The following is a 14,562-nucleotide window of genomic DNA, read 5'->3' on the forward strand; positions in this document are numbered from 1 at the left end:
GTAAGAACTGTGCAGAGACACAAGTAAAGAACTTGGTCATTAACAACAAAACATCCCTTTTACCTGACACAGTTCTGTATTCAGTGGATAAACGAGACTTTAGGCCACATTTAAAGGTTTTTGTTGACGGTTTTGAGATTACAGGTTTACTAGATTCCGGTGCTTGCGCGTCAATTTTGGGTAACCAGGCGCACAAGGTTTTTTTGAGATTCGGTTATAAATTGCATAGCAGTATTGATACCACATTTTCAGTGGCAAATGGAGACAAACTTGATTGCATGGGTTATATGTTTATTCCGATTACTTATAATTCCGTAACTCACATAATAAAATTTTTTGTAGTACCCTCTATAATAGCGGATGTTATTTTTGGCTGTGACTTTTGGAAAACATTTCAGTTAGCCCCTGGCATTTTTGATAATTTAGAATTAATTAAGGCACCTTCTCAATTTTACAATATTTGTGCGATTGATAATGAACAAATTCATACCATCACTTCTTTTGAAAACTTATCATCTCAACAGAAAGAATTAGCCCAGTCTGTAGTAAATAAATTTTTAGATATTTCTTCAACGAAAATTGGATTGGGTAGAACAAAATTAATTGAACATGTTATTGACACCGGTGATGCCTTGCCAATAAAAATAAAACAATATCCACTTTCTCCCGAAAAGAAGGAAGCTTTAAGTAAAGAGTTAGATAGGATGCTGGAAATGGACGTAGTTACTCCGAGTGAAAGCCCTTGGAATAACCCAGCAATTTTAGTGAAAAAGGCAAATGGAGACTGGAGATTTTGCCTAGATTGCAGGAAATTAAATTCAGTGACAAAGGGGGATTCATACTCAATACCGTACATTCCACAAATTCTAGATAGCTTGAAAGAGGCAAGGTTTTTATCATCGATTGATTTAAGTTCAAGTTTCTGGCAAATTCCGTTAGCTAACGACTCTCAGGAAAAAACCAGTTTTACAGTTCCTGGTAGAGGGTTATTCAAATTTAAAGTCATGCCGTTTGGCCTATGCGGTGCACCAGCACGACAGCAGAGGTTAATGGACCAGTTATTTAATCAAAATTTTGTAGTGATATTGAAAATGGAATAGTATTTTGTTATATAGATGATATTGTTATTTGTTCTGCTGATTTTGAAACCCATTTAATTTTATTAAACAGAGTTCTGGATAAACTAAAAATGGCTCAACTATCCATAAATTTTGATAAATGTAATTTTTTTTCGAAACTCTTTGAAATATTTAGGGTATATAGTGGATGAATTTGGTTTACGCACAGATCCTGGAAAAGTTGCCGCAGTTTTGAACTTTCCGACCCCAAAAACTGCACAGGAGGTAAAGATTTTCCTAGGCACTTGTTCTTGGTACAGGCGCTTTATTAGGAATTTTTCAACCATCGCTGCACCACTCAATAGACTAACGAGTAAAGGAAAGAACGCACCTAAATTTGAGTGGAGCGAACAGGCAGAGGTAGCATTTAATACATTGAAGAATGCGTTGGTAACCGCACCTGTTCTTGCGGTACCGAATTTTGAAAAACCATTCAAAATACATTGTGATGCTTCTGCATATGGTGTTGGCGGTATGCTGACGCAAGAAACCGATGGTTGCGATCATCCCATTGCGTATGTCAGTAGGAGCCTAAATAAAAACGAAAGGAATTACAGCGCGACGGAACGCGAGGCTCTAGCTGTGATTTTTGCAGTGGAGAAATTTCAGGCTTATTTTGGTTCCAAGCCAGTCACAATTATCACAGACCATGCATCCCTAAAGTGGTTCTTAAATTTAGAAAATCCCTCAGGACGACTCGCCAGATGGGGTTGTAGATTATCACAGTATAATTTTGTTATCGAACATAGGAAGGGTTGTGATAATGTAGTTCCGGATACCTTGTCGAGACTCATACACGTAGATGTAGTTGGTGATCGTAATGATAACTCTAGTCAACAAGTTTTGGTAGATGACTGGTATGACAAAACATTTAATGGCTGTAAAATCAATCCAGCAAATTTTCCGAATTTTTGTATTTTGAACGATAAACTATATCGTTACAGTAATGTAAATACCAGCTTCTCAGTGAGTTCGACTGGAAAGAGGTAGTCCACAAGAACGACATCCTTAGAATTATGCAACAAAACCATGCAGATGCAACTGCAGGTCATTTTGGTGTGTTCAAAACTCATCGCAGATTATCCCTCAGATATTTTTGGCGTGGTATGTATAAGGACGTGGTTGAGTACGTTAAGAATTGTGATACTTGCTCTGCGTATAAACACACGACATCAGCCACTCCAGGTCTACTAGGGAAGCCTAAAGTCTGCGAGAGACCTTTTCAGGTCATTTCGGCTGATTTAGTCGGACCTTTGCCTAGGTCTAAATCAGGATTTACATTTCTTTTTGTGGTGACGTGTTGTTTTTCGAAATATACAATGTTGTTTCCGTTACGGCGTGCCACAGGTGCCGCTGTTGTTAAAGCGCTAGAGAATTTTGTATTTTTGAACCATAGTGTTCCAGAGACTGTGATTGTGGACAATGGGTCCCAATTTACAGGATCTGAATTCCGTAATCTCATTAAGCGTTATAATATTCCGAAATTACACTACACACCACTGTACACTCCGCAAGTTAACCTTGTTGAGAGGTACAATAAGGTTGTTATGACTGCTGTAGCCGCTTTTGTGAAAGATAACCACAGGTCCTGGGACGAAAACCTGTACAAGGTCCAGTTCGCCATAAACAGTGCGGTTAATGAATCCACTGGATTCTCCCCGTTCTTCCTTGTCCACGCTAGAGAACCGGTTTTAAATGGTTCCTTCTATAAGGACACGGATAAGGAGTACGAGGCCGGAATTCCAAGGGAGGAATACGCAGGAAAGTTTGGATCTTTGGAGGACATATTTGGTCAGGTTAGGAGAAATTTGTTTCAGGCTCATGCAGAGTATGCAACGCATTACAACTTAAGGCGTAGGTCTGCAAGCTATTCTGTTGGGGACATAGTGTGGAAAAAGACCTATCCACAAAGCGACGCTACAAATTTTTTCGCAGCTAAGCTGGCACCTAAGTATGAAAAGTGCAGGGTTGTCAAGGTTTTGTCACCTTTGGTTTACGAACTAGTTAGAGTAGCTGACAACCACCCAATAGGCACTTGGCATATTAAGGATATTAAGAAGTAGATATTTGCCATTACTTAGTTTGGTCTAAACTGTTTGAATATTTAAGTTATCAATATTCAATTAGGAATTTGAATGAGTGTAGTGATGTTCTGAGTTAACAGTTACATTACCATGGTTCAGTTGAGGAGGAATGTAGTGGATGTATGTAGGGATGAATATGTGATGTTTTTCGCTTTCGTTTTCCGTATTTATTTCTTTTGCACATTCACGTTGGCAACTTAATTCTATGGATAAGACTTGGTGAAAATCTTTGTAATGAAACATTTCGGTTGTGAAGAATCAAGCTAAATCGAGTTTTGGGAGCTTGGCCGATGCCGTCCAGCTACCTTGCAGTCTTCGCACCTACAAGTAAGCAAATGTTTGTATCCTGGAACAGTTTAGTGAACCTTCTTAGTGTATGGTACAGTAAGAACCCTGTCTTTACTACTGAGCTTTTATTTTGAAACAATTTTATGAATTTTACTGTGTCATTGTCTATTCCATGCCAATGGCATCTTAAATTTAAAACATAGATCTTATGTACTATCTACCTAAGGCATTCTAATGTATCTAAATTAAGTCTTGGCATTAAGCTAGAATAACTAAGCATTATTAGCCATCATTATGTATTAAGCGACCCCGGTAAAAGTTACATTAAAAACAATTTTGCCTAACATCTAGCAAATTTCATTTATAACACCTCATATGCATTACAAGGGAGTCGACGGCTAGCTTCTATTCTTTACTAGGTAGATAGATCAAGTAAAGTAAATTAAAATTATTTTTTTTTTCCTCTAATCTTTGTAAGGTGGTAGATTATTCCGTATCCGGGTATATTTCTATTCCGCCCAATTTACCACCCTTACATTATATGTAGTTCTATAGTTCACAGATTCTGCGGAAAAAAACGTACGGAAAACAGTGATGAACGCTAGCTCTAACCGTCCAAATCCGTGGCCCTACCGCGGTTGTTTGACAGCTACAATGTCACGATCGCAATCATCTCTGATTGGTTAATGCTCGCTCACTATTGGCCACAATGCATTGTTGCTCATTGTTGCAACAAGAATCGCACAAATTCAGCCAATCAGAACAATTGAGATTGTAATAATAATTGATGCAGGTTTTAGACAATCGCCCCGCTGGTGTTTGACAACTAGTCAAATCAGTATCTTTTATCAAAAGTCAAAACACGCGCTTAATGTGCGAGTTTCTATGGAACGTCATAATGATTTGACGTGCTTTTTAATTTAATTGATAATTGAAAATGGTTACTACTCGTAAAACTAACAAATGACGTGGATTTTACGTATTTTGGACCTATATTTAATAATCACTGAGAAATAATTTATTTTTGACATAATGCAAATACCGTATTTCAACTCTTAAGCGAGGTTTAGATTAGCAACAAAACTTGCAGAAGTTGACTTCCGCAAGCTATTTATTTCTACCGTGTAAACAATCACGTCAAGCTCACTTCCGCAAGTCACAAATGTATGTACATGTACAATATTGCTCGTAGGGTAAACAATTCTGCAAGTACTTGCGGAATAACTTGCAAGAAGTTCTTGCTAGTCTAAACCTCGCTTTATGATGTGACGGACGCTCTATAGTAGTTTGTTGGGGCTCTCGCTTCCCGCGTATTGGGCGACCACGAACGCGACCATAATATAATCGCAGCGACCAACGTTTTCCAACTTAGTCGCGGTTGCGTGTGCGTTGTTGAATGTAATAACGTGAACGTTGGTCGCGGTCGTGGTCGTTCAGTGCGCGGGAGGCGTTATCGTATTTAATTATGCGAACATACAATGTGGTTTGAAAATGGAATTCGCGCCAATGCACGCATCCGGTCTTGAATGAATTGACTCGAATTTTAATGGCGACGTTCAATGAAGTTCGCTCCATTCGAAATGTGAATTTGTAATGAAGTTTTTATACTTACTACACAAAATTAAAAACAGCCGCGGATAGATATTTCGAATAGAGAGAGAGGGAGAGAGCCAGCGCGAGCCATACCTTCGTTATTAAGCAATGAATATTGAATAATAATATGTGCTCTAATTTTCTAGCTATTTATTATTAAACTCGGAGTTTTAGAGATTTTTTATGATGCAAAAAGATCCTACTGAGTTATTGTGGGCTCTGCAGTAAGAGCTAATTTATTTTTTGAATTTGAAATTACCGTTGAAGTACCGATATAATTGCTTTGTTGTATGTACATTTTTAATACATAGTAGGATTTCGGGTAGAGTTCTTACTTCTTCCAAAGCCTCTAGGCTCTATCAGTTTTATAATACACCTTGTGGAAATTACGATTTAACTAGAAGCGCCATCTATATTACGCGCACTATTTGAGTTGTTTGAAATAGTCGTTGATAGATGGCGCTACTGGTTACTAATATACAATATACATATAAGCTTTTAATTGTATAATTTGAACTAAATATTTAATTCCAATGTTTTTATTCATTTTATATACTTACTTAGTTATTTTCCTTGTAATTTATTAATATTATGTAAGTATTACGGCTAATAATAATTTCAGTTAAAAAGATTGCGCACCGAACGGAACGCACCGAATTGAGAACCATGAAAAATCGACGGAAAATCAAAAAAAAATTACGTTATTATCAAAATTAACATATGTAGGTCGTAGGTTCGATTCTCAGCAGCCATTCCTGATTTTTAGGGTTCCGTACCTCAAAAGGAAAAACGGAACCCTTATAGGATCACTTTGTTGTCTGTCTGTCTGTATGTCTGTCCGTCTGTCTGTCAAGAAACCTACAGGGTACTTCCCGTTGGCCTAGAATCTTGAAATTTGGCAGGTAGGTAGATCTTATAGCTGACATTTGGGGAAAAATCTGAGACCGTGAATTTAGGTTAGTAGGTTAGATCACACAAAAAAAATTAAATTGTGGTCATAAACTAATAATTAGTATTTTCAACTTTCGAAGTGAGATAACTATATCAAGTGGGGTATCATATGAAAGGTCTTCACCTGTACATTCTAAAACAGATTTTTATTTATTTTTATGCATCATAGTTTTTGAATTATCGTGCAAAATGTCGAAAAAATACGACTCTACAGTCGTATTTTTTCGACATTACGGAACCCTCATTGCGCGAGCCTGACTCGCACTTGGCTGGTTTTTTCAATATGATTAACGAGCTTATGCCTGCGACTTCTTCCGCGTCGACTACACAACACTTTGGTACTTTGAGATGTGCGTTGATAGATAATATCAGTCAGTCAGTCAGTCGCTAGTCGGTCACCGTTTCTTTTTATACATATAGGTAGGTATGTAAGTACTAGATGATTCGTCCGCGTGGATTTAGGTGTTTAAAAATCCCGTGTGAACTCTTTGATTTTCCGGGATAAAAATAGACCCTATGTCCTTCCCCGGGATGCAAGTTATATCTGCACCAGATTTCGTCAAAATCGGTTGAACGGATGGGCTGTGAAAGGCTAGCAGACAGACAGACACACTTTTGCATTTATACTACCTGACCATAAACGGAAACAAAACCTACCTTTTATGTAAGGAATTATGGTGTTTTTTCCCTATAGCTACAGCCTGCAGCTAAGTACGTTTATAATTAATAGTAATAAGTTTCATAAACGACTTTGTCTGCGGTACTGCTGTATAAAGTAGATTTCTAATTCAGATATAATTTTTAAAATCGGTTCAGTATTTGCAGAGTTTTTGGATCACAAACAAACAAACATATCTTTCCTCTATGCGCGCCATTTTAAATTCATGTCAAAAGTACGATTTTAGACCTTATTTTAAAGGCGAACCCGTAGACGGAGTAAAAAATCTAGACAAAGGAACGTTTGCTTTCTCATTCACACTAAAAAGAGAGCACAGATAAAGTTACTAATGCGATAAACAGAGATGTTGTTGATCGGTTAATACAAATATTGACTACTAAACAATGGTAATTGTCGTGTTATTCATCGTTACGTCGGGCTATTGCTACCTCAGTCGCGGTTTCGCAGTACTTTAGTCTAGCTTTTTTATTCAGTCTACGGGCGAACCCACATATAGTTAAAATGGCGCGTGAGGAGTGCATATAGGTAGACAGGTGGCATCGCTCCTCACTTCGAAACACCGAATAGATCGACATTTCGCCTACTGCGCAGGTACAAAGTCAGAGGTCTTTCACGTCAACTATAATATCCGTTTCCTACGCATGTTTGCATGAATATTTGCTTCATTGAGCACCCATACAGTAATCAGTGCGCGTAATAAACTAAGATAAGGAGGGCGAACGTTTTCTAACGTCGATTCCACGACCGCCTGATAACAGTGGCCTAGTGTTGCGCAATCATCCCCATCGACATCGATTTAATTCTTCCTATCGTATCGCAAGGCATCGCTTTATTTACCTCCTCGTTTCTAATTCGAACCGCTAATATATTATTAAAATGAAAACCACTTTGATATACTTTTACATATTTTAATCACGGTTTGCTTATTTAATTAATTTACAAGTCGGTACAATCAACTATTCATATCCCAAGCGTCCCATAGAGTCTAGAGTCTATGCCAAACCATAGACTCTCGGAGAAATGTCAGAGCGTGTGAGGCCGTGTCCAGACTTTCCACAATACATCTAACACACTATCATCAATAGACCTAACAATATATAGGACGCCATTCCAGCACCAGTTTTCCCCTCCAATTTTAATATGGGTATGTTCAAGTACAGAGTGAATAGGCGTCTTCTAGGCAAGCGCGCTCCTTCTTAGGCTGCATTATCACTTGCCAGTAGGTCTGAATGGATACGAGCGCTAGTCTATAAACTACAAAAAAAATTCATTGATATAAATTTTTATATCGAATCAATGTACATTGTAGGTACAATGATCGCAAAACAAGTAGACAAATCTGAAGTTGCAACATGGTTTGCACAGGCCATAGAAAGGGTTAAATATGCAAGTCCGACTGAAATCTGTTGTTGTACGTACAATGCGCCGTCATATAACTCGTGTTCAGATTGGATTATTGCTTTTCCACACAAATTTCAAACCCCCATTTTACCCCCTTGGGGGTTGAATTTTCAAAACCCCGGCGGATTCTTAGCGGATGCCTACGTCATAATAGCTCTGCATGCCAAATTTCAGCCCGATCCGTCCAGTGTTTTGAGCTGTGCGTTGATAGATCAGTCAGTCACCTTTTTCCTTTATATATTTAGACTAGCTGATGCCCGCGACTTCGTCCGCGTGGACTACACAAATTTCAAACCCCCATTTTACCCCCTTAGGGGTTGAATTTTCAAAAACCTCTTCTTAGCGGATGCCTACGTCATAATAGCTATCTGTATGCCCAGCCCAGCCCAATCCGTGCAATAGTTTAAGCTGTGCGTTGATAGATCAGTCAGTCAGACCTGTTATATATTTAGATTTATCGATAGACTAGATAGTTGTTGAAAGAGTACGGCTCTATGGTTGACTCAACGTTTGATATTTACTTAGCACCAATGAGCTATTGTATTTAAAAGAGCATTGTAATAGGGCCAAAAACGTATAACTGCAGTATAATCATCAATGTAGTATAATAGTACAGGTAGGGCTTTGCATTTTTAGGGTTCCGTACGTCAAAAGGAAAAACGGAACCCTTATAGGATCACTTTGTTGTCTGTCTGTCTGTCAAGAAACCTACAGGGTACTTCCCGTTGACCTAGAATCATGAAATTTGGCAGGTAGGTAGATCTTATAGCTGAAATTTGGGAAAAAATCTAAAAACCGTGAATTTAGGCTTAGATCACACAAAAAAAAAAATTGTGGTCATGAACTAATAATTAGTATTTTCAACTTTCGAAGTGAGTGACTATATCAAGTGGGGTATCACATGAAAGGTCTTCACCTGTACATTCTAAAACAGATTTTTATTTATTTTTATGCATCATAGTTTTTGAATTATCGTGCAAAATGTCGAAAAAATACGACTGTAGTACGGAACCCTCATTGCGCGAGCCTGACTCGCACTTGGCCGGTTTTTTGTTATTATTTTCTGTCTACGTAGTATTCCTCGTTGCTGAGGGTACTCACAGTCTACTCAGAGTAGTACAGTACTCAGAGGGTAGTCTTTCGTGGATTCATATGGAGTTAATTGTAGGTATAAATTATGCAACGTCCAACTAACCAGGTCAAGCTGTTCTTGCTAATAAATTACATTACAGATGCGCCCAACAAATAGGCAATAACTCATTTTGCAACCGCACACGCTGTATAATTGCAATTATTGTAACCACGATAAAATATCGATGTCGAAAAACTGTACCGACGTTACAACACTACAAAATATCAGCGCTCACGCGTTGCTTGTTCTGGTACGAACGTTGCCGGTGCGTCATGTATTGTGAACTTTACAGTATAATATAATAAAATTATTGTTTTCCCCTTTGAAATTTGTGTAGTTAAGTGTTATAACAAAATGGTGACAAGGACCTTTTTGAGAAGTGCCTAAAATGTTTCATCTCAAACGGACGAAAACGTGGTTTCGTGAGGTATATAAGTATTATATGATAAAGTTAATTATACATATATTTAGTTAATATATCGATGACATGGATGTAATTTTGAGGGCGTAACACGTCATCATTATACGATTTAGGTGTAATTTTAGTGTTTTTTACACTAAAATATACTAAAACTAGATGATGCGACTTCGTTCACGTATAAGATGTAGGTTTTTAAAAAATCCCGCGAGAACTCTTTGATTTTCCGGGATAGAAAGTAGCCTGTAGGCTGTATATTAATTCAGGGTATAAGCTATCTATATTCCAAATTTCAGCCAAATTGGTTCAGTCATTTTGGCGTGAAGAGTAACAAACATCCAAACTTTCACATTTATAATATAATATTAGTAAGAAGTAAGATAAGTAGGTAAGCTGTGATATCCTAGTGGTTGAGACGTCCGCCTCCTAATCGGCGGTCGGAGGTTCGATCCCACGTACCTCTAACTTTTAAGTACCTAACGGTGAAAGAAAACATCGTGAGGAAACCTGCATGCCTGAGAGTTCTAGATAATGTTCTCAAAGGCGTGTGAAGTCTGCCAATCCGCACTTGGCCAGCGTGGTGGGCTATGGCCAAACCCTTCTCATACTGAGAGGAGATCCGTGCTCTGTAGTGAGCCGGAGATAGGTTTATCGTCATGATGATGATGTGTGCACTGTCCCTGTCCTACGTAAACTTTTTGAAATAGACAACACACGCCACAGAGTATAATACAAAATATAGAAGTTATGCATGTATCGCCGCCATTTTGAATTTTTATTTTATATCATTTGGTACAAAACCGTCTCAAAACTCGATCAATGATATGATTGTAATAATATTATGTATAAAAGTTACGTATAAATTATGTATTTTTTGCATAATTTTTGGCATGTCTTGTCGTCAATAAATAAGCGAAAACATTGTATTGTACACGATGGGAAATATATTGTACTAGCTTATGCTCGCGACTTGAACTACACAAAATTCTAACCCCTATTTTCACCCCATTAGGGGTTGAATTTTCAAAAATCCTTTCTTAGCGGATGCCTACGTCATAATAGCTATCTGCATGCCAAATTTCAGCCCAATCCGTCCAGCAGTTTGAGCTGTGCGTTGGTAGATCAGTCAGTCAGTCAGTCAGTCAGTCGCCTTTTCCTTTTATATATTTAGATGAATAAGGAAAAAGGTCTCGAGCGCCATGTTTTTGTAATTCAATATTAATTTTTGCTTGAGGCTTTACCCAGTTTCATTTCAAGCCATCGCTGGCTCACTAACTGAACACGGGTTTTCTCTCAGAATGAGATGGTTGAGAAGGGTCCACCACCGTGCTGGCCAAGTGCGGTGTTGCAGACTACACACACCACATACAGCGGACGGGCACGTTTTCGTGCAGGAAAGAAACGCAGGATAGTAAAATAAAAAATCGATTAAGGTCGAATATCGTTCTTTATCAGTCTGATATTTTGCAACAACTAAGCTACAATCAATTTGATCGATTAACATTCGCTGTCGTAATAATAAACGATATAATAGTATGAAACCTAAATTTAACTCCGTACTGCTACTAAGAATTTCTTGACAATAACCCATTTTTTTGTGATCAGGAACTAAAGTCTGTGACCTCATAATCCGCTGCGCGATTGTGGGAGAATGACAACTCCAATGTCACGATCGCAATCACCTCTGATTGGTGGCTCGCCCACTATTGGCTACAATGCATTGTTGCAACAAGAATCACACAAATTGAGCCAATCAGAACAATTGAGATTGTAATAAAGATTTTACGAAATCGAACTACCGAAGTCGGATAATCTAGCCACCAGATAAAAGGTACTTAAGTTATAAAATATGCTTTGTCATCAGGATCGCCTGCAAGATGTGCCAGACAAGTCGTGGAACTGGTCGCCGACGTCGGAGCGCAGTCGCATCGACATCGCGCGGAGCTTCAACAAAGCCAACTGCGAGAGCCCGCCGTTCTGGGCACACAAGCGACTGGGTAAGGACCTTATATCTTAGAACTTCTTATGTAGTAAAGCTTCTGTACAAGGAAATCGTATCTAAGGCTTCTACAAAGACATTGACTGAGGACTGGTCGTACGTATCGCGTCGGAATGAAGTCGTGGCGACATCGCGCAACTGTGGATGCCCGCTCTTCTGGGCACATAAATGACTGGGTATGTGGTATGGAACCTTCTGTTCTACACCTTTTACTAAGGCTCCTATATAGATCGCAATCGTGTCTTGTAACTGGTCGCACGTCGGAGCGTAGTCGCAGCGACATCATGCGGAATTTCTACTAAACCGTGAGAGCCCGCCGTTTTGGGCACACAAGCGCCTGGGTAAGGACTTTCTCTGTACCTTCAAGTCAAGAGTGAATAGGCATCTTCTAGGTAAGTGCGCTCCATCTTAGGCTGCATCATCACTTGCCACCAGGGGCCCTACCGCGGATGTTTGACAACTACAATGTCACGATCGCAATCATCTCTGATTGGTTAATGCTCACTCACTATTGGCCACAATGCATTGTTGCAAAAAGAATCGCACAAATTCAGCCAATCAGAACAATTGAGATTGTAATAATGATTGATGCAGGTTTTAGACAATCGCCCTACTGGTCTGATTGCAGCCAAGAGTTAGTCTATTAATTGTTTTTTATCGGATAGATACCTATAGAGCATATTTTATTATGTTCGATTAACTACAGAGGTGTATGATGATTGTATGATGCATTGCTTTAGTTTATCATCTTTTTCTTCTTCTTCTTCTTCTTCTTCTTCTAAATATATAAAACGAAAAGGTGTGTAACTGACTGACTGACTGATCTACCAACGCACAGTTCAAACTACTGGACGGATCGGGCGACCAATAGCTATTATGACGTAGACATCCGCTAAGAAAGGGTTTTTGAAAATTCAACCCTTCAGGGGTTGAAATAGGGGTTTGAAATTTGTGTAGTAAACGCGGACGAAGTCGCGGGCATAAGCTAGTAAATTATAATAATCATTATTGCATCGGACATGCATCAATACCACGCAAGTATGCGAAATTGCCTTACGGAATATCTGACATGAAGAAACACTGAAAAATGCGCAAATAAACAGCCCTTGGCAATTTTCATCCGCGTTTCACGCTTTGCAGAACGCTTTCAGGTATCAACGGAACTGGCCCTCCCCCTAATTGTCCACTTACGCAAGTCTACGCTAGTTTATTGGTCCGCTAGTTTATATATCTTACTAGCTTATGCCCCCGACTTCGTCCGCGTGGACTACACAAATTTCAAACCCCTATTTCACCCCCATAGGGGTTGAATTTTCTAAAATCCTTTCTTAGCGGATGCCTACGTCATAATAGCTATCTGCATGCCAAATTTCAGCCCGATCCGTCCAGTAGTTTGAGCTGTGCGTTGATAGATCAGTCAGTCACTTTTTCCTTTTATATATTTAGATTTAAAACAGCGAGAAGTCGGCGAGCTTACGGCGGTAATCGAGACTTTGAAGTTTTGCCAGTAAAGAAAAGTTTTCGCCTATGAGTCTCCTAGCTCGACGATCAACGGCATCTACGATTATTTTGTTGAGGACTGTCCTATTCATCCTCGTTAGCCACAGACCACCACCTATAGACGCCTTATAGCCGATAGCCAAGCTTAGGCAGTTACTTAGCATAAAAGTCGACCCACGCCCGTTCGGTACCCTCATTCCGCACATTGTTACGTGATTTTTGAGTCCACCAATCACAACAAAGCATTCTCCCCTGTCCCCCGCCAACATATTACGATTTTGTTTTCATGTAAAACCTTTATAAACACACTAGAAGTGCAGTTAAATATTAACCACGACGCGCAGCGGCTTATCGAGAGTTTTACCTTTTATAATAAACTAATTGCAACATTAACTTGATTAGGGCGCAATTGCTATTGCAACCACTCAATCAAAATAGCGACCTATACACAAAAAAACATTTAATAGCCGGTCGAGTCTTGCGTCGGAACGAGACTAGCCTAAAAACCACCAACCACCCGTATTTATACCATCGACTCTTAAGATGGCCTCTTCGCAAAACGTCACGTGACTTCATTCACAATACAAATGCGATAACACCTTCTATATGCGTACTCTTGAGGTTGAACTATATAAGCTTAAATAATTATTAGCTCTCTTAACTTTCCAGGTGGATCAACAGAAAACCTCCTCACAGCCGCCCGTCGCCCGAACCACCTCCAGCTACCACCTTCTTCATCGGGAGACAGTCTAGATGTGGAGGTCAGGGAGCGGGAGCCAGGAGCCAAGAAAGAGAGGAAGTCCAGATCCATGGTCGCGCCCAAACAGAAACCCAGGCCGCCTGTGGTGCCTCAGAGAGTGTTGATACATCCACCTATAGAAGTAAGTTATCTAAATATATAAAAGGAAAAGGTGACTGACTGACTAACTGACTGACTGACTGAATAATCGACTGACTGATCTATCAACGCACAGCTCAAACTACTGGACGGATCGGGCTGAAATTTGGCATGCAGATAGCTATTATGCCGTAGGCATCCGCTAAGAAAGGATTTTTGAAAATTCAATCTGTATCAAAGTGTAACCAGAACGCTAGCAAAACTTAGCGTAATTGTAATACTACCTAAACACAAACCAATATTGCCTCATTTTGTAGTGATTTAGTATCTTTCAAACCCGCAATGTATAGTGCACAAAACTCGGGTCAATGCCCCGAGTACGACGCGGCATTGACTCCGAGTGGCCTACTTACGCAACGTTCGTTAACCTCTAGCGTCAGTCAGATGTTTTATTTACAATATATATCGTGAACTTTTACAAAACATAGGGTTTTTTAACTTATTTTTTGCTTTTTTTTGTGGTATCATACCAGTAATCATCAGTACTATCACATAGGTCTT

General features: G+C 39.2%; 1 protein-coding gene across 3 annotated transcripts in view; it reads left to right on the forward strand.

The window, feature by feature from the left end:
• The window catches only part of LOC117985539 (rho GTPase-activating protein 9-like), a 142,555-nt gene that overhangs the window by 110,897 nt on the left and 17,096 nt on the right, over window positions 1-14,562 (forward strand). For all 3 annotated transcript variants that reach the window (XM_069500885.1, XM_069500886.1, XM_034972287.2), the window contains exons 3-4: window positions 11,529-11,661; window positions 13,833-14,044. In XM_069500885.1, coding sequence (XP_069356986.1) covers window positions 11,529-11,661; window positions 13,833-14,044 — 345 coding nt within the window. The remainder of the gene's footprint in view (window positions 1-11,528; window positions 11,662-13,832; window positions 14,045-14,562) is intronic.

Source organism: Maniola hyperantus, chromosome 9 (assembly GCF_902806685.2).
Source record: "Maniola hyperantus chromosome 9, iAphHyp1.2, whole genome shotgun sequence".
NCBI lineage: Eukaryota > Metazoa > Arthropoda > Insecta > Lepidoptera > Nymphalidae > Maniola > Maniola hyperantus.